Source organism: Podarcis tiliguerta (genome assembly GCF_965153285.1).
Source record: "Podarcis tiliguerta genome assembly, chromosome: 18".
In the NCBI taxonomy this organism is placed as follows: domain Eukaryota; kingdom Metazoa; phylum Chordata; class Lepidosauria; order Squamata; family Lacertidae; genus Podarcis; species Podarcis tiliguerta.
Window position 1 is genome coordinate 6,188,567 of NC_139551.1, and position 27,153 is coordinate 6,215,719.

The 27,153-nt window shown below is 46.8% G+C and overlaps 1 protein-coding gene and 1 long non-coding RNA gene across 3 annotated transcripts in view; one reads left to right on the forward strand and one right to left on the reverse strand.

The window, feature by feature from the left end:
• LOC310668693 overlaps positions 1-27,153 on the reverse strand; it is a 197,633-nt gene that overhangs the window by 22,037 nt on the left and 148,443 nt on the right. The window lies entirely within an intron of this gene.
• Positions 1-27,153, forward strand: part of FSD1 (fibronectin type III and SPRY domain containing 1) — a 32,092-nt gene that overhangs the window by 923 nt on the left and 4,016 nt on the right. The window contains exons 1-11 of one of the 2 annotated variants that reach the window (XM_083421697.1): positions 6,850-6,993; positions 9,555-9,650; positions 11,139-11,270; positions 12,334-12,435; positions 14,707-14,729; positions 16,839-16,960; positions 19,139-19,348; positions 21,964-22,062; positions 23,203-23,362; positions 23,827-23,906; positions 26,388-26,639. In XM_083421697.1, coding sequence (XP_083277823.1) covers positions 6,979-6,993; positions 9,555-9,650; positions 11,139-11,270; positions 12,334-12,435; positions 14,707-14,729; positions 16,839-16,960; positions 19,139-19,348; positions 21,964-22,062; positions 23,203-23,362; positions 23,827-23,906; positions 26,388-26,639 — 1,291 coding nt within the window. In that variant the 5' untranslated portion in view covers positions 6,850-6,978. Of the gene's footprint in view, positions 1-6,849; positions 6,994-9,554; positions 9,651-11,138; positions 11,271-12,333; positions 12,436-14,706; positions 14,730-16,838; positions 16,961-19,138; positions 19,349-21,963; positions 22,063-23,202; positions 23,363-23,826; positions 23,907-26,387; positions 26,640-27,153 lie in introns of those variants that run through there. The other variant, XM_083421698.1, reaches the window with a different exon arrangement.

Below are 27,153 nucleotides of genomic sequence, written 5' to 3' on the forward strand. Positions count from 1 at the left end.
GCCCGGTCGCAGCTGGAACCCAATATGGGTATGACTTTCAGATATCCTCATACCTTAGGAATTTGTCTGTACCTATCAGTGTTTATTTACTAAAGCCAGTGTAATTTCCTCAGAAGTTCTAAATGGCAGACTGAGGGGTGTCCCGAATCAGAATAGGTTTTGTTTATGTTCCCAGGACGTTGATTGTATGAAGCATATCCTACTGCATTGTGGGATCAAACCCTGAAACCTTCCTTTTACGAATTCTAGGTGCCAAAATCCCAAGGGAGCAGAAAAGACTATTTATGTATGTGACCACGGCTGCACGGATGTGATTGGTCCAGAGATGGAAAGAAGCTAAAGTTTCCACCAGAGAAGAATGGCAGATGAAGGTGATGGACTACACCGAAATGGCTAAAATGACCTGAAGAGTCAGAAATCAGGAATACCAAAATTATAGTAAGGAATGGGGGAAATTTATAAGACAGTTCAAAATCATTAGCAGGATTGGAATAGCACTTGTCGTTTAAGGTTGATTCTGGACATAAAGGAAGGGGTAAAGGGTTTGGATGATCATAAAAGATACGAGAGGAAAGGATTAATAATAGGACCCACAAAGGGGAGGAGGAAAGTCCAGGAGATTCCTTGGAATCTTTTTTTTTATTATTTACGTTTGATATATCTCTGTAAAAAAATTCAGTTGAAAAATTGCATAAATAAATTTAAAAACAAAAAGAGCGATGGGAACTTCTGCCCATTTGGCCCCACCACGAAACCCACCCAGGTGCAGAACTCGTGGTTACACCCAGCACGGATCAATGGTCCACAGGAACATTTTCCTTTTAAAAATAAATAAATTATTAAAGAGTTTCAACATACCAAATTATCAAAACATATCATCTTCTTTTCATCCCCCCCCATTTTCCCCCTCCCCTCCAAATAACCCTCACTTCCTCCCCCCAAGACTTCCCTCAGTTCCTCTCTCTTTTCAACGCATGTTATAAAAATGTAAAAATCTCTAAATCCTCCATCTAATATATTAACAAATAAATTTGTGTCAGTTTCTTCAAAACCTGCCAAGGAGTCCAATTCGCTTTGTTGTTTCTTTAAATAGTCTGTAAATAGTTGCCATTCTTCTTTGAAGCCACAGTTGTCCTTATCACACAGTTTGTACGTCAATTTTGCCAGTTCCGCATAGTCCATCAGTTTCTCTTGCCATTGTTCTTTTGTCCGGGTTTCTTCATTCTTCCATCCTTGTGCCGCCATTGTTACGTACATGAATATATTCTTCATTTTCCTTGGCAGGTCTTTTCCTACAATCCCTAACAGAAATGCTTCTGGTTTTTTTACAAATGTTAGTTTGGACATTTTCTTCAACTCATGATATATCATTTCCCAAAACTTTTTAATTTCTCTACAATCCCACCACATATGATAAAAAGTCCCTTCCTCTTCCTTGCATTTCCAGCATATATTTGAGCCAGTTTTATACATCCTTGCTATCTGTACTGGTGTTATGTACCATCTATACATCATTTTCATGTACTACGGGAATATTTTCCAGGGTGCTCGAAACGCGATCTTGAGACGACGTGAAACCGTGTTGTGTAAAGGAGATGTGAGCAGGTGGGAAGACGAGTCAGCGGCCTCCTCGCTTCGAGGGATTAGTCTTCTCTCGCCGGAGGGGGGGGGGTGAGAAGAGGTTATGCGAGGCCTCCAGGCCTCTGGAACAGCCCCACTGCAAATTCTGCAAAGGGCGGACAGTGGGGGGGGGGCGGTTGAACCAACTCTACGCCTTCAGGAGTTTGGCTCGAAGAAATCCCTGAGCCGCTGCCAACTCCCCGGGCCTTTAACCAAAGTTGGAAAGGAGATCGGCGGGACCAGTTTCCTGCTATTAATAGAGGCCGGATTTCTCTCTCCCTATAATGTGCAGCCTTGCAGAAGTGGAACGAAAGACGCTTGACAGAGGGCAAGCGGCAGAGCGGTGCGTACTCAGAGATATTAGGTACAGTGGTACCCCGCAAGACGAATGCCTCGGAAGACGAAAAACCCGCTAGACGAAAGGGTTTTTCGTTTTCTGAGGTGCTTCGCAAGACGGATTTTCCTAAGGGCTTGCTTCGCTAGACGAAACAGCCCTGCCTCTCCTGTTATGGCGACGGTCACTGCACGCACGCACGCTCGCTTCCCCGCTCCTCCGGCTCCCTCCCACCTTCCGGCCGACCTTTCGACCTTCCGGCTGCCTCGCGCCGCTGCCCACCGCCCTCGCGCGCTCCCCTCAGGAGCTGTTGCCGCCAGCAGCCAGCGCTGCAGCCAGAGTCGCGCTCCTGAGCCCCGCCGCCCTCCAACAGCCGCGTTTCGCGGTGACCACAAGGCGCGGGTGAGTCCAAGGTACCGGCTGCGGCAGCTGTCCTGCTTCTCCCCGCCCCTCCCCGCCGTGGTGCTTCGCAAGACGAAAAAACTCGCTCTACGAAAAAACTCGCGGAACGAATTAATTTCGTCTTACGAGGCACCACTGTATATTAAAAAGCAAAGAGAGCCAGTTTCTCCCTACTTCTCCCCCCTCTCCAAAACACACCAAATATTTGTGTGGTTTTTTTAATTCTTTGAATAACAACCAAACAGCATACAATCAACCTACTTGAAATAAAAATAAAAAAATTAAAAATTGTCCAGTAACACCTTATAGACCAACTCAGTTTGTTCTGGTGCAAGCTTTTGTGTGCATGCACACTTTTTCAGATGCTTGTTGTTGTTGTTGTTTACTCGTGTCCGACTCTTCGTGACCCCCTGGACCAGAGCACGCCAGGCCCTCCTGTCTTCCACTGCCTCCTGCAGTTTGGTCAAACTCAAACTTCCACTGTCCAACCATCTCGCCCTCCGTCGTCCCCTTCTCCTTGTGCCCTCCATCTTTCCCAACATCAGGGTCTTTTCCAGAGAGTCTTCTCTTCTCATGAGGTGGCCAAAGTCTTGGAGTCTCAGCTTCAGGATCTGTCCTTCCAGTGAGCACTCAGGGCTGATTTCCTTCAGAATGGAGAGGTTTGATCTTCTTGCAGTCCATGGGACTCTCAAGAGTCTCCTCCAGCACTAGAATTCAAAAGCATCCATTCTTCGGCGATCAGCCTTCTTTATGGTCCAGCTCTCACTTCCATACATCACTACTGGGAAAATACAGTGGTACCTCGGGTTAAGTACTTAATTTGTTCCGGAGGTCTGTTCTTAACCTGAAACTGATCTTAACCTGAAGCACCACTTTAGCTAATGGGACCTCCTGCTGCTGCCGCACCGCTGGAGCATGATTTCTGTTCTCATCCTGAAGCAAAGTTCTTAACCTGAAGCACTATAGAGACTGTAACCTGAAGTGTCTGTAACCTGAGGTACCACTGTATATAAATAAATATTTTTTTGTTGTTGTCAAATAATTTTTATTAGTTTTCAGTTATATGCCACATTGTATCAATACCATATTACCCCGCACATTTCTCATTGACATTAAAAAATAACCGAAAAGAAAACATTTTTAACCCCCCTCCCAATTCGCAGACTTCCCTCCACCAAAGCGGCTCCAAGACTTTGGCCACCTCATGGGAAGAGAAGACTCCCTGGGAAAGACCCTGATGTTGGGAAAGATGGAGGGCGCAAGGAGAAGGGGACGACAGAGGACGAGATGGTGGGACAGTGTTCTCGAAGCTACCAGCATGAGTTTGACGAAACTGCGGGAGGCAGTGGAAGACAGGAGTGCCTGGCGTGCTCTGGTCCAGGGGGTCATAAAGAGGCGGACACGACTAAACGACTAAACAACAACCACTGTATTTGACTGGAGGGGGGGCTGGAATGGATATATGCCCAATGCCTGAGCTCAAAATCCACCTATGTCTATAATCGATAAAATGGTGGCCATTTCTAATCCAGACCATTGTCTGCTTGAGTTTGTTAATCACATCTTACTGCCCAGGATTTGTGTGTGTGTGTGTGGCACTGCAATAAAACAATAAAACAATTGCAATAAAACAAACAAGCAAACTTTGTTGTGAGTTCCCCCCACCTTCCCCCCCCCCCAAAGAAAAGCACCGCAGGTGCAAATAATTGCAATAATCATGCAAGTCATTGCAAACCGCACACACAGAGAGAGCAGATTCAGCGCTGTTTTTTTAAGAAACAAATTACACAGGCTCAGGTTGCATATAGCCAAGTTTTCTTTTCCTTTCCTTTTTCTCCCAATCCTAATTCCAGTTCTCCAACATTTCCCACATCAGATCGCAGTTTTTTTTAAAAAGTCATGAAAATTCATTCGTGGTTTAGTTGGAATATCTCCTGATATATAGAGTATTTTTCCATGTATAACATAATAATGATGATGATGATGATAATAATAATAATAATAATAATAATAATAATAATAATAATAATTTATTACTTATACCCCACCCATCTGGCTGGGTTTCCCCAGCCACTCTGGGCGGCTTCCAAAAGAATATTAAAATACTGTGATAGATCAAACATTAAAAGCTTCCCTAAACAGGGCTGCCTTCAGATGTCTTCTAAAAGTCTGGTAATTGTTGTTCTCTTTGACATCTGGTGGGAGGGCATTCCACAGGGTGGGTGCCACCACCGAGAAGGCCCTCTGCCTGGTTCCCTGTAACTTGGCTTCTCGCAGTGAGGGAACCGCCATTGTGTATAACACGACCCCTATTTGGGGGGGACTCTGATTTAAGAAAATGGGGGGGGGGGGAGGATTGCCCAGAGTTGTTGAGCCAGCCCCCACTCTGAACTACCATGTATAAGACAAGCCCAAATTTTAAACATCATTTTTAAAGGGGGAAAAAAGCTTGTCTTATACACCGAAAACTACGGTACGCTTCAGTGTATTTTTGTCTAACATATCTATTTCTGCAAAGCAGTTTCCTCTAATGTTTGTACAGTGGTACCTCGGGTTACATACGCTTCAGGTTACATACCCTTCAGGTTACAGACTCCGCTAACCCAGAAATAGTGCTACAGGTTAAGAACTTTGCTTCAGGAAGAGAACAGAAATTGTGCTCCAGCGGCGCAGCTGCAGCAGGAGGCCCCATTAGCTAAAGTGGTGCTTCAGGTTAAGAACAGTTTCAGGTTAAGAACAGACTTCCGGAACGAATTAAGTACTTAACCTGAGGTACCACTGTACTGAACAAAAGCAGTGTGTATAATTTGAGAAGTAAACCAGCCTTGTAGCAGAGAGATTTACAGTAGGGAGACATTCAACCAAACATTCAGAGGAAAAATTCTCTCAGAACTACCTAAGTACTTAACCCGAGGTACCACTGTACGCTATTGGCACACTTTACCCTAGTATCACGATAGCAAATTTTTTTCCTGGGGAACGCCATTGCAAAATTCAGTTACGTGTGAATTTCTGAGGCTGGCTGCGCTTCGGTTCTCATATTGTTTCGGAAAATGTGGATTAGGTAGGTTTGCCTTCAAGTGCAAAGCTGGGCTTAGTTTCTCCTCCCCATCTGCAGCTGTCAGTCAATGTGGAGAGTCACACGCAATATGATATCACTCCAGGGTGTTACAAAGCATCAAAGGGCATCAGTGGAGACCTTACGAGGACTGAGCGGACGTTAAAATGCTTTAATTAAAATAACAAATCTCTCCACAAAGTGCATGCAGTTAAAGAATGAGTCATTGACTTCTGAAACTTCTTACCTTGACATCTCAAGTTTACACATGAGAAAAAATAAATAAATAAATAAATAAATAAATAAATAAATATCTAGAGTTTGCAAGTGTGTTATTGTGGAGAAGAAAGAGAGTCCGCCTCATAGTTTTCCCCAACCCAATACCTCGGGTTAAGAACTTAATTCGTTCCGGAAGTCCTTTCTTAACCTGAAACTGTTCTTAACCTGAGGTACCACTTTAGCTAATGGGGCCTCCTGCTGCCGCCGCACGATTTCTGTTCTCATCCTGAAGCAAAGTTCTTAACCTGAAGCACTATTTCTGGGTCAGCAGAGTCTGTAACCTGAAGCGTCTGTAACCTGAAGCGTATGTAACCCGAGGTACTACTGTATTAATTCATCACTTAACTTATATAAAATCCTAAGCCAATCTAATACCTGCAGGGTATTTCCAATTAGTTTAACTTAACAACTTTAACCAAATGATCATTAAATTTTGTCCATTCTTCCTCCCGCATTTCATCCCCTGTGCTGAAAACCTTTTATTCAGCTTTGGAAATGACCGGCAGAATCCGAGACCAGGGAGAAGAGTCGGTGGAAGAAGATTGGAAGAAATTTAAAGACTATTTACAGAAATACTGCAAAATTAATGAATGTTAGAATGACGTTGGATTGAAGTTAAGTGGTTTTTAGCAGCAATGTTATAGAGGAATATGTAAAAATGGATTGTTAACAGGTGATAATCTAAAGCTATAATATATTAAGATAACAGATTAAGATAAAATCAAAGAGGGAAAGGATTTGCTGAATTAACTAATTGAACTGGAATACAAGAAAGGGAGGTGTGAGGAGGTCAGCGAAACAAGCAAATGAAAGATCAGATATGGAAAGACTGATCTGTTTTTAACTGTTTTTACTTTGTATTTTCTTTTTCTTTTTATTCTTTTTCTGTATGTTGAAATTTTAATAAATATCTTTCCAAAAAAAGAAAAGAAAACCTTTTATTCAGCTTTGGATGAACTTCAGCCTGCTACATACACCAGGAACCTAGTCATGCAGGCGAATCCTTTGTCTACAAGCCTACTTTCATCGCCACCCAATTCCACCCCTCCTCTATTCTCCCTCTTTCTCGCTGGACTACATTTCCCAGCATGCTCTTCCATCTGCGCAGAGAGGAAGGGCAGTAAATTCAGAAGCATTTCCCTGCCCCCACCCTCCCCTCCACCCGGCCACAACCCCCCAATCAGCTTTGTTAATTCCACAAGAGGGAGGGGGAAAGGACTAATTCCCCCCCCCCCGCCTCGCAGCCAGCATCCTTCCTGGTCCATGACAGAGGAAGCAGCTGAAGATGGGGGACCAAAAGGTAAAAAGATGCTGATGCGAGGGATGCAGAGGGGGAAAAGAGGGAGGATACAGGATGCGCCAACCAGGAAGCTGAGGACGAGGGAGAGATGGAGAGATGCTCGCTTTGGGCCAAAGGAGTTTCTGTCGCCTCCCTTCATCTCTGCTTTGTCATCCTCGTTCCCCGTCGACTTTGCATCTTAGGGGAGGTTGCAAAGGTGCGGAGTTTGGGAGTTGCCTTTGCAAAGATGGAAAAGGCAGAGAGGGGGTTAAGGAGCGCTTTCTGCGTTTGGAGAAAAGGTGCGAAGGGGAGGTGACCTCAGGGCGGTGGGTGTCTGTCTGTGTTGCCTCTCGGGCGCTAGTACGGTGGGGTGTGCCTCCAAAGTCAAGCAAAATAAAATCCCGACAGGTAGAAAGCTAGGCCTTCTCCTCCTGTCCTGCTTTTCTGTGTGCAAGGATTTTTTAAAAAATTGTAGAAGAGAGCACTGCCAAAGCGGTGTGGATATTGTGCTAAAGGAACCAGGCACTGGCTCATAAAAAACAGCTTCTTTGTGTTCAGGCTTCTCATGAGAACTAGAATCTTCCTTAATTTTGTAGCTGTGCCATAGCTGAGTGGCAGAACATTCGCTTGGCAAGCAGAGATCCAGATTCAAATCTTGGGCACCTCCAAGGAAGGTGTTCAATGGCTGAAACTTTGGAGAGCTACTGTGAGTTAAGATGGACCAGTGGTTTGGCTAGGGGGAAACTTAGAATCATAGAATTGGGGACCCCAGGGGTCATCTAGTCCAACCCCAGGCAATTGCAGGAATGTATTTTTAAAAGTATGGTTGTCTGAAAGATATGCAATAAATGGAATCGCAAAGAGAAATGTTTTGCCTGCCCGGTGTTTTAAAAATGCTTTATCAGGAGACTTACAATTTTGACCTATGTTCCGTTTTGCAAAATTCGGAACTCATGTGCCCACTCAACCACTTTGATCAGCAGGTGCCACGCAATAGCCGCTCCGCATTTAATAATAATTTACTGCCTCTTGAGCTCAAGCAAGGCATCTTCATGTTACCTTTCCCATTGCCTGCCTAAAGCATCCTTGTTTGGGCAAGCCTACCCAGATTTTTAGAAAGCTGAGCTAGCTGTGATCTTTTCCAGTATTTCAGCTTTTGTATGTTTTAAAATTGGGTTGTAGTTTTTCTTGGTTTTATTGACTTACCTGTTTTGTAAACCGCTTTGAAGTTATTGTTGTTGTTTTACAATCAAGCGGTGTGCAAATTTTATGACATAGAGATAGAGATGAGAGATGAGAGATATAGATGGATAGAAAGATAGATAGAAAGATAGATGATAGATTAGATAGATAGATAGATAGATAGATATAGATGATGATAGATGATAGATGATAGATAGATAGATGATAGATAGATAGATATAGATAGATAGATGATAGATATAGATAGATGATAGACAGATGATAGGTAGATAGACAGACAGATATAGATATAGATAGATAATAGACAGATGATAGATAGACATACAGACAGACCGCTATAGATATAGATAGATGATAGATGATGATGATGATGATGATGATGAAGATAGATAGATAGATAGATAGATAGATAGATATAGATATAGATGATAGATAGATATAGATAGATAGATGATAGATAGATAGATAGATGGATAGATAATAGATGATAGATGATAGATATAGATAATAGACAAATGATAGATAGATAGATAGATAGATAGATGGTATAGATAGATGATAGATAGATGATATAGATAGATAGATAGATGATAGATAGATAGATAGATAGATAGATGATAGATAGAAGATAGATAGATAGATAGATAGATAGATAGATAGATAGATAGATAGATAGATAGACAGATGATAGACAGCTATAGATAGATGATAGACAGACAAATGATAGATTAGATAGATAGATAGATAGATAGATAGATAGATAGATAGATAGATAGATAGAGATAGATGATAGATAGATAGGTAGACAGACAGATAGATACAGATAGATAATAGACAGGCAGATGATAGATAGACAGACATAGATAGATGATAGATAGATAGATGATAGATAGATAGATAGATAGATAGATAGATAGATAGATAGATAGATGATATAGATAAATAGATAGATGATAGATAAACAGATAGGTGTTTAGGATTTTTCTGCCCTGCCTTTCACTGGATATATTATTGATTTTTTTTATTGTTTACTTGTCACAGCAGTTTCATGACAATTTTAAAAGCAAATTTTAAAAAGTTTCATTGAGAAAGTGGGAGGGTATCTGACCTCTCCAGGTAGCTTAATGGGCAGAGCATGAGACTCTTAATCCCAGGGCTGTGGGTTCGAGCCCCACGCCGGACGGAAGAGTCCCGCATCGCAAGGGGGTTGGACTAGATGACCCTCAGGTGTCTCTTCTGACTCCACAATTCTATTATTATCGTGAATACTCAATAGCAAGGACACCTGGGTGGTTAAAGTGTCGTCGGAGGGCATGAAAGGAAAGCATGAACACACGCAAATAAAAGAAACCATTGACTCAAGGTGTTTTTTTCCTAAGGACGCGCTTAGGAAGATCATCACCACCCTGGCTGTGAAAAATGAGGAAATCCAAAATTTCATCTACGTCCTCAAACAGATGCTGCAGAACGTGGAGGTAACTTGGCTGAGGGTTCAGGGGTCAGCAGAGTTTGATTTCTGCAGTGAGAGGTCCTGGCACAGACCCTCGTCAAAGGAAGTTGCATGACTGTATAAACAGCCTACTAGATAAAGGGTAAAGGGACCCCTGACCATTAGGTCCAGTTGCGGACGACTCTTGGGTTGCGGCGCTCATCTCGCTTTACTAGCCAAGGGAGCCGGCGTACAGCTTCCGGGTCATGTGGCCAGCATGACCAAGCCGCTTCTGGCGAACCAGAGCAGCGCACGGAAACGCCGTTTACCTTCCCACCAGAGTGGTATCTATTTATCTACTTGCACTTGACGTGCTTTTGAACTGCTAGGTTGGCAGGAGCAGGGACCGAGCAACCGGAGCTCGCCCTGTGACGGGGATTCGAACTGCCAACCTTTTGATCGGCAAACCCTAGGCTCTGTGGTTTAACCTACAGTGCCACCCGCGTCCCTAAACAGCTTACTACTTCAAGCCAAATGTTATTAACACTGGGCTTCAGTAAAGCAAATAATTTAATAATTAGACAGTGCCTATGTCAGGCATCCCCAATCTTTGGCCCTCCAGATGTTTTGGCCTACAACTCCCATGATCCCTAGCTAACAGGACAAGTGGTCAGGGATGATGGGAATTGTAGTCCAAAACATCTGGAGGGCCAAAGGTTGGGGGTGCCTGGCCTATATGATATCGAGCGGCAGAATAATCTGGCTTTTTGTCTACGGTATGATTGTTTTCCACCTAGTCATTTTGATGCTTTGGGCACCCTGTTTGCGTAATTTAACAATTCCAAAATATAGGTTTCACTTTCGCAAGATCAGATATAGTGCCTTCGGGTCGATTTCAAAAAAATCCACTGGAAAAACGGAGATGGCAGAATAGAGTCAGTGGCTGGTATGTTTCTGACTTGCATTCTCTATAAAGATTTGAGGAGTGAGGTTATTACCAGCTTAAACACAGAGCTCTCAAGTTCTTTTCTTTTCGAATTGTTCTATTGAACTTAGAAAAACATAACACAAAATCAAGGTTATCCATAAAAAAACAACAAATATCAAAATCTGTGACATTTTTTCACAGTCTTCTTTTGGTTCCAATGTTGTTGTTGTTGTTGTTCAGTCGTTTAGTCGTGTCCGCCTCTTCGTGACTCCATGGACCAGAGCACGCCAGGCACTTGATCTACAGGATGGGAATTTCAAAAGTCTTTATAAGGTCTTGCACTCCATTTTTTGGGTCCTTCCTCTCTCCTGCAGGTGAGGGGAGCACCCTGTTGCAACAGTTCAATAAAGGCCAAGCCTACAGGCTGCTGTTTTGCTCCAAATTATCCTGGTTGGTGTCTTTGTTTTTGTCCAAGGGAGCCCTCGGATTTTCCCGTTAACACAGTCATCTCATTAAAGCTAGCAAATTTACAAGCCAGTGATCTACAACATTTATATGATACATTTTTGCATGAAATTCATATGTGCCATGATTTCATCCTGCCAGGCCAATTCAGACCGAGTCCAGCAAGACCTTGAGGCAGAGTTCCAGTCGCTGTTCACCCTGCTGGACGAGCTGAAAGATGGGATGCTGATGAAGATCAAACAGGATCGAGCCAGCAGGACTTACGAGTTGCAGGTAAGCGGCTCATGTACTGCAGGGAGATGTCTGGCCAGAGTGGTGCATAATCCCTGCATTGCACGGGGGGTCAGACTAGATGACTCTTAGTGTCCCTTCCAACTCTAGAATTCTATATTCCTCATATCAGAGTCCAAGCTATCAGACTTGTGGATTCCTCCCTCCACCCCCCCCCCCAAAAGCTCTACCTCTCTTTTAAATCAGAACCAGTGAAGGTCCTGTGTGAGTGTCTGGAGGCGGTTGGAGGATGGATGGCGGCTAACAGATTGAGGTTGAATCCTGATAAGACAGAGGGACTGTTTTGGGGGGACAGGAGGCGGGCAGGTGTGGAGGACTCCCTGGTCCTGAATGGGGTCACTGTGTCCCTGAAGGACCAGGTGCGCAGCCTGGGAGTCATTTTGGACTCACAGCTGTCCATGGAGGCACAGGTCAAATCTGTGTCCAGGGCAGCTGTCTACCAGCTCTATCTAGTACACAGGATGAGACCCTCCCTGCCCGCAGGCTGTCTCGCCAGAGTGGTGCATGCTCTGGTTATCTCCCGCTTGGACTACTGCAATGCGCTCTACGTGGGACTACCTTTGAAGGTGACCCGGAAACTGCAACTAATCCAGAATGCGGCAGCTAGACTGGGGACTGGGAGCGGCTGCCGAGACCACATAACACCGGTCCTGAAAGACCTGCATTGGCTCCCAGGACGTTTCCAAGCACAATTCAAAGCGTTGGTGCTGACCTTTAAAGCCCTAAACGGCCTCGGTCCAGTATACCTGAAGGAGTGTCTCCACAGCCCGGACACTGAGATCCAGCGCTGAGGGCCTTCTGGCAGTTCCCTCCCTGCGAGAAGCCAAGTTACAGGGAACCAGGCAGAGGGCCTTCTTGGTAGTGGCACCTGCCCTGCGGAACGCCCTCCCAGCAGATGTCAAAGAGATAAACAACTACCTGACAGGGAACCAGGCAGAACCTTGCCTCAGACATGCTAGCTATAACATCTCTCTCTCTCTCTCTCTCTCTCTCTCTCTCTCTCTCTCTCTCCTTCTTCTGTTCCACAAACCACTCCTTGCTCCAGAACCAGCTGGCTGCTTGCACAAAAGCCTTAGAGAGCTCCGAGGAACTACTGGAAACAGCCAACCAAACACTCCAGGGCGCTGAGAACAATGACTTCAACCAGGTACAAAGAGCTGCTCGCTCGACTTGCCTCCCTGAGCAATGGGCTCAGTGGTTCAGTGAAGGGGGGGGCAGGCTTGGAGGGTTATCTCCCGGCCCACGTATTTTGGAGAAACAGGATTACCGTATTTTTCGCTCTATAAGACGCACCAGACCACAAGACGCACCTAGTTTTTGGAGGAGGAAAACAAGAAAAAAAATATTTTGAATCTCAGAAGCCAGAAGAGCAAGAGGGATCGCTGCACAGCGAAAGCAGCAATCCCTCTTGCTGTTCTGGCTTCTGGGATAGCTGCGCAGCCTGCATTCGCTCCATAAGACACACACACATTTTCCCGTTACTTTTTAGGAGGGAAAAAGTGACACTTATAGAGCAAAAAATACGGTAAATGATGGCAAGCAGATGCAAGGCTCTGCAAAGCCTGTGTGGAAATATTTCGGGAATCCTATTGTCGCAGAGCCCAAACCGGCCAGCGCTTCTGTGGGAATTTAGGTGGGGGTCCTGTAAGCCACCAACAAAGAGCGAGCGCATGAGCGCATCATTATCAGATTATTATTATTGATTAAATGTGTATCCCGCCTGAAATATACTCGGAGTCAAGAGAGGATTTCATGCTCTTTATTCAGCTCATAGTGGTGAGGAGGAATGGAAGTTCCCCCACAATATCTGCTTTATAGACATTATTTAGACAATGGGCTGCAGGTGATTGGCTAATTCCGGGATTCTCCTGTAGGCCAATCAGGTTGTGGATTCACTTCCACCTGTAGCTGGATTGGGTGGCTCCTGCAGACCAGTCATACTGCTGCATTGTTCTAGAACCAATCAGACTGCTGCATTTTGGATCCCATTGTTCTAGGACCAATCAGACTGCTGCATTCTGGATCCCATTGTTCTAGGACCAATCAGACTGCTGCATTCTGGATCCTATTGTTCTAGGACCAATCAGACTGCTGCATTCCGGATCCTATTGTTCTAGGACCAATCAGACTGCTGCATTCTGAATCCTATTGTTCTAGGACCAATCAGACTGCTGCATTCTGGATCCTATCATTCTAGGACCAATCAGACTGCTGCATTTTGGATCCTATTGTTCTAGGACCAATCAGACTGCTGCATTCTGGATCCTATTGTTCTAGGACCAATCAGACTGCTGCATTTTGGATCCCATTGTTCTAGGACCAATCAGACTGCTGCATTCTGGATCCTATTGTTCTAGAACCAATCAGACTGCTGCATTTTGGATCCCATTGTTCTAGGACCAATCAGACTGCTGCATTCTGGATCCTATTGTTCTAGGACCAATCAGACTGCTGCATTCTGAATCCTATTGTTCTAGGAGCAATCAGACTGCTGCATTCTGAATCCTATTGTTCTAGGAGCAATCAGACTGCTGCATTCTGGATCCTATTTTTCTAGGACCAATCAGACTGCTGCATTTTGGATCCTATTGTTCTAGGACCAATCAGACTGCGGCATATTGGATACTATTCAACTCAATACATAACACCGCCCAATAACTGCAGGTCTCTGACCATGCATTTTAGGAACAGACGGTTGATAGGCTTTTACGTTCAATCGCGGGATCATGAGTTCTGAGGCCGAATGGGGGAGTTCGGAGGGGACAGACGGACGGCAGTTTCAGGGACTCTTTGCCGGGAGCAATGGTTTGCATGGGTATTCCTTAGTCTAGTACAGAGATGGGGAACCTTGCGGAGGGCCCTCAACTAAAGGTAAAGGGTCCCCTGACCACAAGGTCCAGTCATGACCAACTCTGGGGTTGGGGCGCTCATCTCGCTTTATTGGCCGAGGGAGCCGGCGTCCAGCTTCTGGGTCATGTGTCCAGCAGGACTAAGCCGCTTCTGGCGAACCAGAGCAGCGCACGGAAACACCGTTTACCTTCCCGCCGGAGTGGTACCTATTTATCTACTTGCACTTTGACGTGCTTTTAAACTGCTAGGTTGGCAGGAGCAGGGACCGAGCAATGGGAGCTCACCCCGTCGCGGGAATTCGAACCGCCGACCTTCTGATCGGCAAGCCCTAGGCTCTGTGGTTTAACCCACAGCGCCAGCCGCGTCTCATATGCCCAGAACTTACTTGGCTGCAAAACCCATCATCCCTGACCATCGGCTGCTGGTTGCATGTTCTCCATTCCTGTACAGGCAATGTGTTGGTGCTGTTTTCCTCGTCTTGAATTATAACTAGTGACCCCTTCCTCCCTCCCTCTTTTTCTCTCTCTCTCTTTTACTCTTTCGCCCTCTTTCTCACGCTTCTTTGAAGGCTGCTAAACAGATCAAAGACAGGTACGTTGCATTCCGGGAAAAATCTCTTGCTCCACAAGTATTCTCCTCTGCCAAAGACCTCGTTTAGACATAAAATATACCACCATGGTCCCTATGCCCAGGCCCCCATCCCACACCCCTCCTGCCTTATCCAAGGCCCAACTTGCTGCGCACCAATTTATTTTCATAGAATCATAGAGTTGGAAGAGACCACAAGGGCCATCGAGTCCAACCCCCTGCCAAGCAGGAAACACCATCAGAGCACTCCTGACATATGGTTGTCAAGCCTCTGCTTAAAGACCTCCAAAGAAGGAGACTCCACCACACTCCTTGGCAGCAAATTCCACTGCCAAACAGCTCTTACTGTCAGGAAGTTCTTCCTAATGTTGAGGTGGAATCTTCTTTCTTGTAGTTTGGATCCATTGCTCCGTGTCCGCTTCTCTGGAGCAGCAGAAAACAACCTTTCTCCCTCCTCTAGGTGGCATCCTTTTATAGATTTGAACATGGCTATCATATCCCCCCTTAACCTCCTCTTCTCCAGGCTAAACATGCCCAGCTCCCTTAGCCGTTCCTCATAAGGCATCGTTTCCAGGCCTTGGACCATTTTGGTTGCCCTCCTCTGGACACGTTCCAGTTTGTCAGTGTCCTTTCGACGCACCCCCGACTTCTTCCTGAATTTCAGTTATGGCGGGCGAGAGACTTTAGCAGCCTGGAGAGGGATGCTCGACTGTCTAATCCTCATATTATTCTTGGCCTTCCCTCCCCCTGCAAGGAAAGTCCACTTTGTACGTGCTCAGAAGCAACCTGCCCCATCCTGTAAAAAAAGACTGAAATTCACCTTTGCTTGTAGTCAGGGAAAGACGCTTTGCGCATGTTCTGTGGCATTCTCTTCCCACCCACCCCCTAAACTGATTTATTGTTATTCACGTTTTATACTGTATTTTATGCTGTTTTTTGTTGCATATAATAATAATAATAATAATAATAATAATAATAATAATAATTAATAATAATTTGTTATTTATACACCTGCTGTTTTTTGTTGCAAATAATAATAATAATAATAATAATAATAATAATAATAATAATAATTTTTTATTTATACCCCGCCCATCTAGCTGGATTTCTCCAGCCACTCTAGGCGGCTTCCAACAGAATATTAAAATACAATAACCTATTAAACATTAAAAGCTTCCCTAAACAGGGCTGTCTTCAGATGTCTTCTAAAAATCTGGTAGTTGTTTTTCTCTTTGACATCTGGTGTTTTAAATAAGTGTTTTGAATTTGTTGTTAGCTGCCCTGAGCCCGGTTTTTGAACCAGGAAGGGCGGGGTATAAATAAAAAAAAAATATTATTATTATGAAAAACCTTGATATTTTCAGTGGTTTCCGGGCTGACCCCTCTCAAAGTCTAGGCACTGGGTTCTTGTGTGTTTCACAATCTTTGCTCCAAGGCATCTTTGCTTCGGCCCCCCCTCCATGTGTGGATGTAGTTGGGATGAGGGTTGTCGTTTTTTGGGAGGGGGCGCTCTCTAACAAATTTCTCTCCACCCCCCTCCCTTCGGACCCGCTCCTTAATTAAGAACTTAATTCGTTCCGGAGGTCCGTATTTAACCTGAAATTGTTATTACAGCGGTGCCTCGCAAGACGAAATTAATTCGTTCTGCAAGTTTTTTCGTCTTGTGAATTTTTCGTCTTGCGAAGCACCACTGCGCATTGACGGTTTCCCATAGGAATGCATTGACGGTTTTAAAAAAAAGGCGCAAAACATTTTCGTCTTGCGAAGCAAGCCCATAGGGAAATTCGTCTTGCGAAGCAACTCAAAAAACGAAAAACCCTTTCGTCCTGCGAGTTTTTCGTCTTGCGAGGCATTCGTCTTGCGAGGTACCACTGTAATCTGAAGCACCACTTTAGCTAATGGGGCCTCCCGCTGCCACCACCATTTCCGTTCTCATCCTGAAGCAAAGTTCTTAACCTGAAGCACTATTTCTGGGTTAGCGGAGTCTGTAACCTGAAGCGTATGTAACCCGAGGTACCCCTATAGTTGGGATGAGGGTTGTCGTTTTTTGGGGGGGACACTCTCTAACAAATTCCTCTCCTTCCCCCTCCCTTCGGACCCAATCCTCCGCAGCGTGACCATGGCGCCTGCGTTTCGGCTCTCCCTCAAGGCCAAAGTCAGCGACAATATGAGCCACCTGATGGTCGATTTCGGGCAGGAGCGTCGGATATTGCAATCTCTGAAATTTCTGCCAGGTATTCGGGGTTGAACTTTATTACGGTCGCAGACCAGGATAAAAAAACAAACAAACAAACAAAGATATAAATAAAATACAGTGGTGCCTCGCAAGACGAAAAGAATCCGTTCCTCGAGTCTCTTCGTCTAGCGGTTTTTTCGTCTTGCGAAGCAAGCGCATTAGCGGATTAGCGGCTATTAGCGGCTATTAAAGGCTTAAGGGGTTAGCGGATTAGCTGCTAAAAGGCTATTAGCAGCTTAGTGCCTTAGAAAAAGGGGGTGGGGAGCGGAAAAAAACCCCCAGGAATCGCAAGACATTTTCGTCTTGCGAAGCAAGCCCATAGCAAATTCGTCCTGAGAAGCACCTCCAAAATGGAAAACCCTTTCGTCTAGCGGGTTTTCCGTCTTGCGAGGCATTCGTCTTGCGGGGCACCACTGTACAGTGGTGCCTCGCAAGACGAAATTAATTCGTTCTGCGAGTTTTTTCGTCTTGTGAATTTTTTCGTCTTGCGAAGCACCGCTGTGCATTGACGGTTTCCCATAGGAATGCATTGGCAGTTTTAAAAAAAAGGCGCAAGACGTTTTCGTCTTGCGAAGCAAGCCCATAGGGAAATCCGTCTTGCGAAGCAGCTCAGAAAACGAAAAACTCTTTCGTCTTGCAAGTTTTTCGTCTTGCGAGGCATTCGTCTTGCGAGGTGCCACTGTAGCAGGTTTTGTTTTGTTTTTAACCGATAATTGTTAGAGCAAATAAGGACAAAGAAACAAGCATAGGATAAAAAATCTGAATAAAATACAAGATTAAACACGGATAATGCATGGGTAGAAACTGATAATTAAAACAGATAAGATCTAAAAAGAAATAAAAACCAGCAGTTAAAACAACGGTAGGAACATAACAACTAAAAGACTCACAGTTAAAACAACTATAAGAGGCTGCAGAGTAGAAGCCTCTGAAATAGAGGACACACTGATGTGAAAATGTGGTTAAAACAGACAATTAAAACAATTGTAAAACAATAAATTTAGAAACACTGTACAGCAATAAACTATCCCAGGGATTTGACTCAGAGTCACCCATGGAACCGAGTTTGGGGATTTTCATGCCGGACTATTTTGAGTTGGGCGGTGGTTGGCGCCTACAGATTTGTACACAGAGTCTGACGACCGTCCATGTCATCTTCTGATCTTTGCCTAACAGCAAAAGGTCAAATTTTTGCTTTTGTGGGAGGTCAGCGAGCCTCACCAGTAGGGAATCAATGAACTTACTACATGCCTCTTCATAAAAGGGGTTCCTGGGTGGTTAGCATGTCAGGCAAGTACCGTGAGGGTGCTGGGTTCGAATTCCCACTTGCTGGCTGACTGTCTATCAGCCTTACCTACCTCGCAGCGTTGTCGCGTTGTCATTTCACCCAGACTTTTTCCTGGTGCTGTGCAAAGTTCTAAGACAACAACACAGTCCCTGCCGTAGATACAAAGGGGGAAAGAGCTGGAGGGAGGGCGGGCGAAAGACGCAGATTCCCTAAGATTTTTGTAATTATTATTTTAAGGCGGTGGAGCCTAGCCTGCTGCCCTCTTCTGCTGAGTTCTGCTTGTCGGGAGCTCGTCCCACACCCAGGATTTTGCAAAATAAAATAAATGAATTAAATTAGCTACATGCATTAATTTCGGTGAGTCTGAGTAAGGTTCCTGATCAGGGCCGGATTTCGGTTTGGTGAGGCCCTAAGCTACTGAAGGTAATGGGGCCCTTTCTATGTCCAGCTGTCCTTTGTCAACAACAAATTGTCGCTGTTTTTTTGTGTACCACTGTACATAGAAATGAGCAAACCAGTGATATCTGAGGGAGCAGGCTAGCTGTCAACGTACAGATTTGAAAATAAGGGACCAGCAGCCTCAAAAATAAGGGGTCAACAATTACTTTTATAAAATACATATTTTGTTGCATGCAAATGGCTTTAGATACCTATTAGGTCCATAAATTACCATGTAGCATATATTCAACACACAGCTGGACATAGAAAGGGCCCCATTACCTTCAGTAGCTTATTTAAGAGACATCATCAATAAGGGACAGCAGCGGGACATGGCACTGGGATAAGGGACTGTCCCGCCAAATAAAGGACGCTTGACAGCTATGCCAATATATCCTGATTTATAATTCTGTGCACCTATCCTCTCTGATTGTCCACTTGCAAACCTAGTCCCCAGTGCCCCGGAGATAGACACGGCCGAATCTTTGGTGGCTGATAACTGTGTGACTCTGGTTTGGAGGATGCCCGAAGAGGACAGCAAGATTGACCACTACGTGCTAGAGTATCGTCGGACCAACTTTGAAGGTCCCCCCCGGGTCAAAGAAGACCAGCCATGGATGGTCATCGAAGGAATTAAGCAGACTGAGTATACGCTCTCTGGTGAGACAGCCCATGCAGGTTATAATAATAATAATAATTTATTATTTATACACCGCCCATCTGGCTGGGTTTCCCCAACCACTCTGGACAGCTCCCAATAGAATATTAAAAACACGATAAAACATCAAACATTAAAAACTTCCCTAAACAGGGTTGCCTTCAGATGTCTTCTAAAAGTCAGGTAGTTGTTTATTTCCTTGACCTTGGATGGGAGGGCGTTCCACAGGGCAGGCGCCAACACCAAGAAGGCCCTCTGCCTGGTTCCCTGTAGCTTTGCTTCTCGCAATGAGGGAACCGCCAGAAGGCCCTCAGAGCTGGACCTCAGTGTCCGGGCTGGACGATGGGGATGGAGACGCTCCTTCAGGTATAGTGGACCAAGGCCATTTAGGGCTTTAAAGATCAGCACCAACACTTTGAATTGTGCTCGGAAACATCGTGGGAGCCAATGTAGGTCTTTCAGGACCGGTGTTCTATGGTCTCGGCGGCCACTCCCAGTCACCAGTGTAGCTGCTGCATTCTGGATTAGTTGTAGTTTCCGGGTCACCTTCAAAGGTAGCCCCACGTAGAGTGCATGGCAGTAGTACAAGCGGGAGATAACCAGAACATGGACCACTCTGGCGAGACAGTGCGCAGGCAGGGAGGGTCTCAGCCTGTGTACCAGATGGTTGCAGGTGTTATAAGAAAAAACTTCTCCCTCTCTCTTATGGGGTATTCCAGAGCCCATATAGAGTCCTTAAGTGGGTTCACTATAGGTAGGAGAAAATAACAGAGGCCAACCAGAGTACCGTATTTTTCGCACCATAGGACGCACCGGACAATAGGACGCACCTTGTTTTAGAGGGGGGAGAACAAGAAAAAAAAAATCTCCCCCTCTCTGCCCAGCGCCCCTTCAGCGAAGCGGCAGGAGGCGCTGCGCAGAGAGAGGGAGAATTTTCCCCCTCTTGTTTTCCCGCTCTAAAACAAGGTGCCGTTTAAGGTGCATTCAGGCGGCTACCTTGGAAGCCTGGGGAGCGAGACGGGTCAGTGCACACCGACCCCTCTTGCTCTCCAGGCTTCAGGTTCCTTTCAACCTGCTCTTTGGGGCTGGCAGGGGGAAGCCCACCACCAGCCCCAAAGAGCAGGTCAGGGAGCAGCGGAAAGGCGCAGCAGAGAGGCTGCTGCCATAGTCGCACGTCACTTCTCCAGCCGAGAGAGGGTCGCGGGGCTATGGCGTCTTCGCTCCATAGGATGCACACACATTTCCCTTTCATTTTTGAAGGGGAAAAAGTGCGTCCTATAGAGTGAAAAATACGGTATATTGAGAAGCAAAGCGGCTAGTAAGCCTGATCTTTATCAAAGGCAATAAACTGTTGCAACAGGGTCCCCACCCACCGCATGCAGGAGGGAGGAGGAACCCAGAACAATGGTGCGCAAGCCCATATAAAGACTTTTGAAATTGCCCACCCAGTAGCCCAAGACCACCCCCCACAACATCACACATACGTCACAGAAGGAGGTGGTCTCCGGCAGAAATTTGAGAGTGTTGCTTCTCTCCGGTCTGCCAGGATACCTGATAATACCTTAAAGGTAAAGGTAAAGGTACCCCTGCCCATACGGGCCAGTCTTGACAGACTCTAGGGTTGTGCGCCCATCTCACTCAAGAGGCCGGGGGCCAGCGCTGTCCGAAGACACTTCCGGGTCACATGGCCAGCGTGACATTGCTGCTCTGGCAAGCCAGAGCCGCACACAGAAACGCCGTTTACCTTCCCGCTAGTAAGCGGTCCCTATTTATCTACTTGCACCCGGGAGTGCTTTCGAACTGCTAGGTTGGCAGGCGCTGGAACCGAACAACGGGAGCGCACCCCGTCACGGGGATTCGAACTGCTGACCTTTCAATCGGCAAGTCCTAGGCGCTGAGGCTTTTAATACCTTACTGGATTGCATTTTCTGGGTAGCCTGGCTATTCCTTTGAGATGGCAAATACTTAGTTCCTGAATCTCTTAGGCATTATGTGTGTTCAGCTTAACAGATACTTGCCAGGCTGTGTTTGCAAAGGGAGGTGTAAGCCCCTACAGTCCAAAGACAATTGGAAAGCTTTTCCTTTTTCCTTCCTCCTTGCAGAGAAACATTTGAGGTCCATTTGGGAGAGTCAAAATGGCTTCAGGATTGCTCTCCTATACTATTTCAGACACGTGGTTTATATACTTGTGTATGTGTTTGCCTTGCACATTTATTTTATATTTGGGGACTCGGGTGGCGCTGTGGGTTAAACCACAGAGCCTAGGTCCCTGCTCCTGCCAACCTAGCAGTTCGAAATCACATCAACGTGCAAGTAGATAAATAGGTACCACTCCAGTGGGAAGGTAAACGGCATTTCTGTGTGCTGCTCTGGTTCTCCAGAAGCGGCTTAGTCCTGCTGGCCACATACCCGGAAGCTGTACGCCGGCTCCCTCGGCCAATAAAGCGAGATGAGCGCCGCAACCCCAGAGTCAGCCACGAGTGGACCTAATGGTCAGGGGTCCCTTTACCTTATTTTATATCTGAGACCTTAGAATTATTATAACGCAGGGTTTGGGAAGCACCTATACACAATTGTCAGCCGAGGAAGTTGACCCTTTGTCCGTTTCCCGCTGCAGGGCTGAAATTTGACATGAAGTATATGAATTTCCGCGTCAAGGCCTGCAACAAAGCTGTGGCGGGAGAGTTTTCTGAGCCGGTCACTTTGGAAACGAGAGGTGAGCGTTCGCTGGGAAGGCCTGCTCTTGCAAAGACTTCCAGACTTGACCAGCGAGAGGGAACGCTGTTAAAATGGCAGCGTCAAAATAGAATCATAGAATCATAGAGTTGGAAGAGACCACAAGGGCCATCGAGTCCAACCCCCTGCCAAGTAGGAAACACCATCAGAGCACTCCTGACATATGGTTGTCAAGCCTCTGCTTAAAGACCTCCAAAGAAGGAGACTCCACCACACTCCTTGGCAGCAAATTCCACTCTCGAACAGCTCTTACTTAGGCAGGGTTTGTCGGCCAAATTAGAAACCCACCGCAGACCCACCACTTCCGGCCACAAACTTGTGGGACTTGTGGCTGGTCCTGGGCCTGAGAACAACCTTAGCCCTTCCCCCAAACAAAGGATAAATATTAGATGTTTCTTAATGGTAAGTCTGTCTTGGGAGCTGGTATGATCTTCTTCCTTAAGTAGAGGGCCAAGTTATTTCAGTGACAAACCAATACGGCACTTATAATCTATAAAATAATTGTTGTTGTTGTTTTTATTTATTACTTATAACCCACCCATCTGGCTGGGTTTTCCCCGCCACTCTGGGTGACTCCCAACAGAATATTAAAAAAAACATTAAACAGTAAAAACTTCCCTAAGCAGGGCTGCCTTCAGATGTCTTTAAAAGTAAGATAGTTGCTTATTTCCTTGACATCTGATGGGAGGGCGTTCCACAGGGAGGGTGCCACTACCGAGAAGGCCCTCTGCCTGGTTCCCTGTAACCTCACTTTTTGCAGGGAGGGAACCGCCAGAAGGCCCTCAGAGCTGGACCTCCATGTCCGGGCTGGATGATGGAGGTGGAGACGCTCCTTCAGGTATACTGGGCTGAGGCCATTTAGGGTTTTAAAGGTCAGCACCAACACTTTCAATTGTGCTCGGAAACGTACCTCAACATTAACAGAACAGCAGATCATCATCATCATCATCATCATCATCATCTAAGCACTGTTGAAACAGAGGCAAAATGAACTTTGCTTGGACCATTGTGGATGCTCTGGTTGAGATTTCTGCATTTCACGGGTTGGACTGGATGACCCAGCTCTGTGATTCGATGGCTCTCCAATGAGTCTCTAGAACCTGCCTTTCTCTGCCCTCAGCCTTCGTGTACCGCCTTGATGCCACGACCAGCCACCAGAATCTCAAAGTAGAAGATGCCAGTGTGGAATGGGACGCCATGGGTGGAAAGGTGCAAGACATCAAAGCTCGAGAAAAAGACGGGAAGGGCCGTACCGCGTCGCCAGTTAACTCCCCAGCCAGGTAAGACCTCTTGCCTCTATCCTTTTTTTTTTTATAATAATATTTATTAGAAATTTAACAGTTACAAAAAGAAAAAAAAGAAAACAACCTTCTCCAGGCTAAACATGCCCAGCTCCCTTAGCCGTTCCTCATAAGGCATCGTTTCCAGGCCTTTGACCATTTTGGTTGCCCTCCTCTGGACACGTTCCAGTTTGTCAGTGTCCTTCTTGAACTGTGGTGCCCAGAACTGGACACAGTACTCCAGGTGAGGTCTGACCAGAGCAGAATACAGTGGCACTATTACTTCCCTTGATCTAGATGCTATACTCCTATTGATGCAGCCCAGAATTGCATTGGCTTTTTTAGCTGCCGCGTCACACTGTTGGCTCATGTCAAGTTTGTGGTCAACCAAGACTCCTAGATCCTTTTCAGAGTAGAGTTCTCCGCTACCTCTTTCCCCCTCACTCTCTCCTTCCTCTCTTCAGGTGTGTTCAGTCTCCCAAAAGGATGCCCACAGGCCGCAGTGGAAGGGACCGCTTCACGGCTGAATCCTATACCGTGTTGGGTAAGAAGCTTCCCTGCCCAGAACTCCAGCTGCTTTTTGTGTTTTCATCGCTTTATTTTTTTGCTGTTTGTTCATCACCGGGGAGGTCTCACAGAAAAGATATATAAAGTCAAAATAGAAACAATAACCCCTAACCCCATAACACCCCCTCCCAAAAAAGAACCACATTTTTAAAGGGTAAAGGATGTCAATCAGGTCAACCAAAGGCTTGGTGCCTAAAGGTGTGCAATGAAGGCGCCAGGCGAACATCCCTGGGGAGAGCATTCCACAGATGGGGGGCCACTGCCGAAAAGGCCCTGTTCTCATGTTGCCACCCTCCGGACCTCTCAAGGAGGAGGCACACGAAGGAGGGCCGCAGAAGATGACCTCTGGGTCCGGGTAGGTACATATGGAAAGAGGCAGTCCTTGAGGTATTGCTGTCCTGAGACATTTAAGGCTTTATAGGTCAAAACTAGCACTTTTAATTGGGCCCGGAAACTCATTGGCAGCCAGTGCAGTTGGACCAGGATCAGTGTACAGTGGCGTAGCGTGGGGGGTGCAGGGGGGGCCGGCCGCACCGGGCGCAACATCCAGGGGGGGGGCGTGCTCGCACTTGCAGCTCTCTGCCCCTACCTGGCTCACTCTCTCTCTCTCACTGCAGTGCTGGCTGTGCGAATCCGAGCCGAGCCGCCGGGTCACCGCCCACTGTGGAGGGGAGGGTGCCAGGCGTGCGGTGCGGTGCGGAGAGAGAGCGAGGGACTATCTGGGGGAGGGACAGTGCAGCGGGGGGGGCGCAAATTACTTGCCTTGCCCTGGGTTAGGGGGCGCAACTTACTTGCCTTGCCCCGGGTGCTGACAACCCACGCTACGCCACTGTCAGTGTAATATGCTTAAGCCGTCTTGCCTGGATTCTGACCGCTGAATTCTGCACCGGCTGAAATTTCTGAATAGTCTTCAGAGGCAGCCCTACGTATAACGCATTGCGGTAATCTAACCTTGAGGTTATCAGAGCATAGATAACAGCAGTTAGGCTATCCCTGTCTAGATAGGGGCGTAGCTGGGCCACCAGCCGACGCTGATGGAAGGCACGCCAGGCCACTGAGGCCACCTGAGCTTCGAGCGACCGCAAAGGATCTAGGAGGACCCCCAAGCTATAAACCTTTTATTCAAGTTGGCACCTCTGTCCACAGAATACATTTAAAGTACTCGTGCTACTTTGGGAAAGGGTAAACAGCACTTCCAAGGAAAGTGCTGGGGACGCGGGTGGCGCTGTGGGTAAAAGCCTCAGCGCCTAGGGCTTGCCGATCGAAAGGTCGGCGGTTCGAATCCCCGCGGCGGGGTGCGCTCCCATTGTTCGGTCCCAGCGCCTGCCAACCTAGCAGTTCGAAAGCACTCTTAAGTGCAAGTAGATAAATAGGGACCGCTTTATAGCGGGAAGGTAAACGGCGTTTCCGTGTGCGGCTCTGGCTTGCCAGAGCAGTGATGTCACGCTGGCCATGTGACCTGGAAGTGTCTCCAGACAGTGCTGGCCCCCGGCCTCTTGAGTGAGATGGGCGCACAACCGTAGAGTCTGTCAAGACTGGCCCGTACGGGCAGGGGTACCTTTACCTTTACCTTAAAGTTTAAAATTGGGGGGTGGGCGTCTTATACACAGATAGTGCGTACACAGGATGGGCAATAGGTTGCAGCTGTGAGTAGGAGCTTTTCAGTGGCGATTGGGTAGGTGATTTGTGGCTGCGGCAAGGGCTGCTGTGGACCGGCTGCCGCTGCAGCAATTGTGTGCGCGGCTTGCGGCTGCCGGCGCTTGTTTTCTTCTGCGACTCGTGCGGTTGGCAGCGTTTGTGAGCCGGGTGAGTGATCTTCGGCATTCCCCTCCCCCGGGTGAGTGATCTTCGGCCATCTCCCCCAAACCCCATTTATAAAATGGGGGCCCCCCAAAGTAGGGGGCATCTTATACACGGGAAAATACGGTATTTGGGGAAGGCAACCGATGAAAGACCTACATTGGCTCCCAGTACGTTTCCGAGCACAATTCAAAGTGTTGGTGCTGACCTTTAAAGCCCTCAATGGCCTCGGTCCAGTATATCTGAAGGAGCGTCTCCACCCCCATCGTTCTGCCTGGACACTGAGGTCCAGCTCTGAGGGCCTTCTGGCGGTTCCCTCACTGCGAGAGGCCAAATTACAGGGAACCAGGCAGAGGGCCTTCTCGGTAGTGGCGCCCGCCCTGTGGAACGCCCTCCCATCAGATGTCAAAGCGATAAACAACTACCTGACATTCAGAAGACATCTGAAGGCAGCCCTGTTCAGGGAAGTTTTTAATATGTGACATTTTAGTGTATTCTTCATCTTTGATGGAAGCTGCCCAGAGTGGCTGGGGAAACCCAGCCAGATGGGCTGGGTACAAATAATAAATTATGATGATGATGATGATGATGATGATGAGATCCCAAGTCTTGAACCCCAGCCTCGATCTGACGGCAGCCCCCTTCCTCTGCGTTGCAGGTGACACGCTAATTGATGGGGGAGACCACTACTGGGAGGTCCGTTATGACCGGGACAGCAAAGCCTTCGCAGTCGGGGTGGCTTACCGGACTCTAGGCAAATTTGACCAGCTGGGCAAGACGTCTTCATCTTGGTGCCTCCACCTCAACAACTGGCTTCAAGTCAGCTTCACTGCCAAGCACAACAACAAATCGAAAATCTTAGATGTACCAGTCCCGGACACCATCGGCATATACTGCAATTTCCACGAAGGTGAGATCTCATGAGCTGCTTCCGGGAAATAATAATTCCTTTCAGGCTCCCATTCCATATTTGTCCCCCTCTGAGCTAAGCAACGCAGCAAAACAATTTGGGATGTGATACATACCGTATTTTTCGCTCCAAAAATTAAGGGGAAATGTGTGTGTATCCTATGGAGCGAATGCAGGCTCCTTAGCGTCAGCGATAGCAACTCAAAGCCTCCAAAGCGCAGAGGGAGAGCTCCCCCCGCGCTCCGGAGGCTTCGCGTTGCTTTTGCTGAAGCCCCCAGAGCACAGCAGGAACTTCTTCGGCGCTCCGGGGGCTTCAGGCAGCTATCCGCAAGCCTTCAGAGTGCAGCGGGAGTTCCCGCCGCGCTCCGAAGGCTTGCGGATAGCCGCCTGAAGCCTGGAGAGTGAGAGGGGTTGGTGCGCACCGACCCCTCTCACTCTCCAGGCTTAGCTTTGTCGGGGTCAGATGGGATTACCATGAGGAATTATAAAATATACATCAAGCCATCGTGTCCACG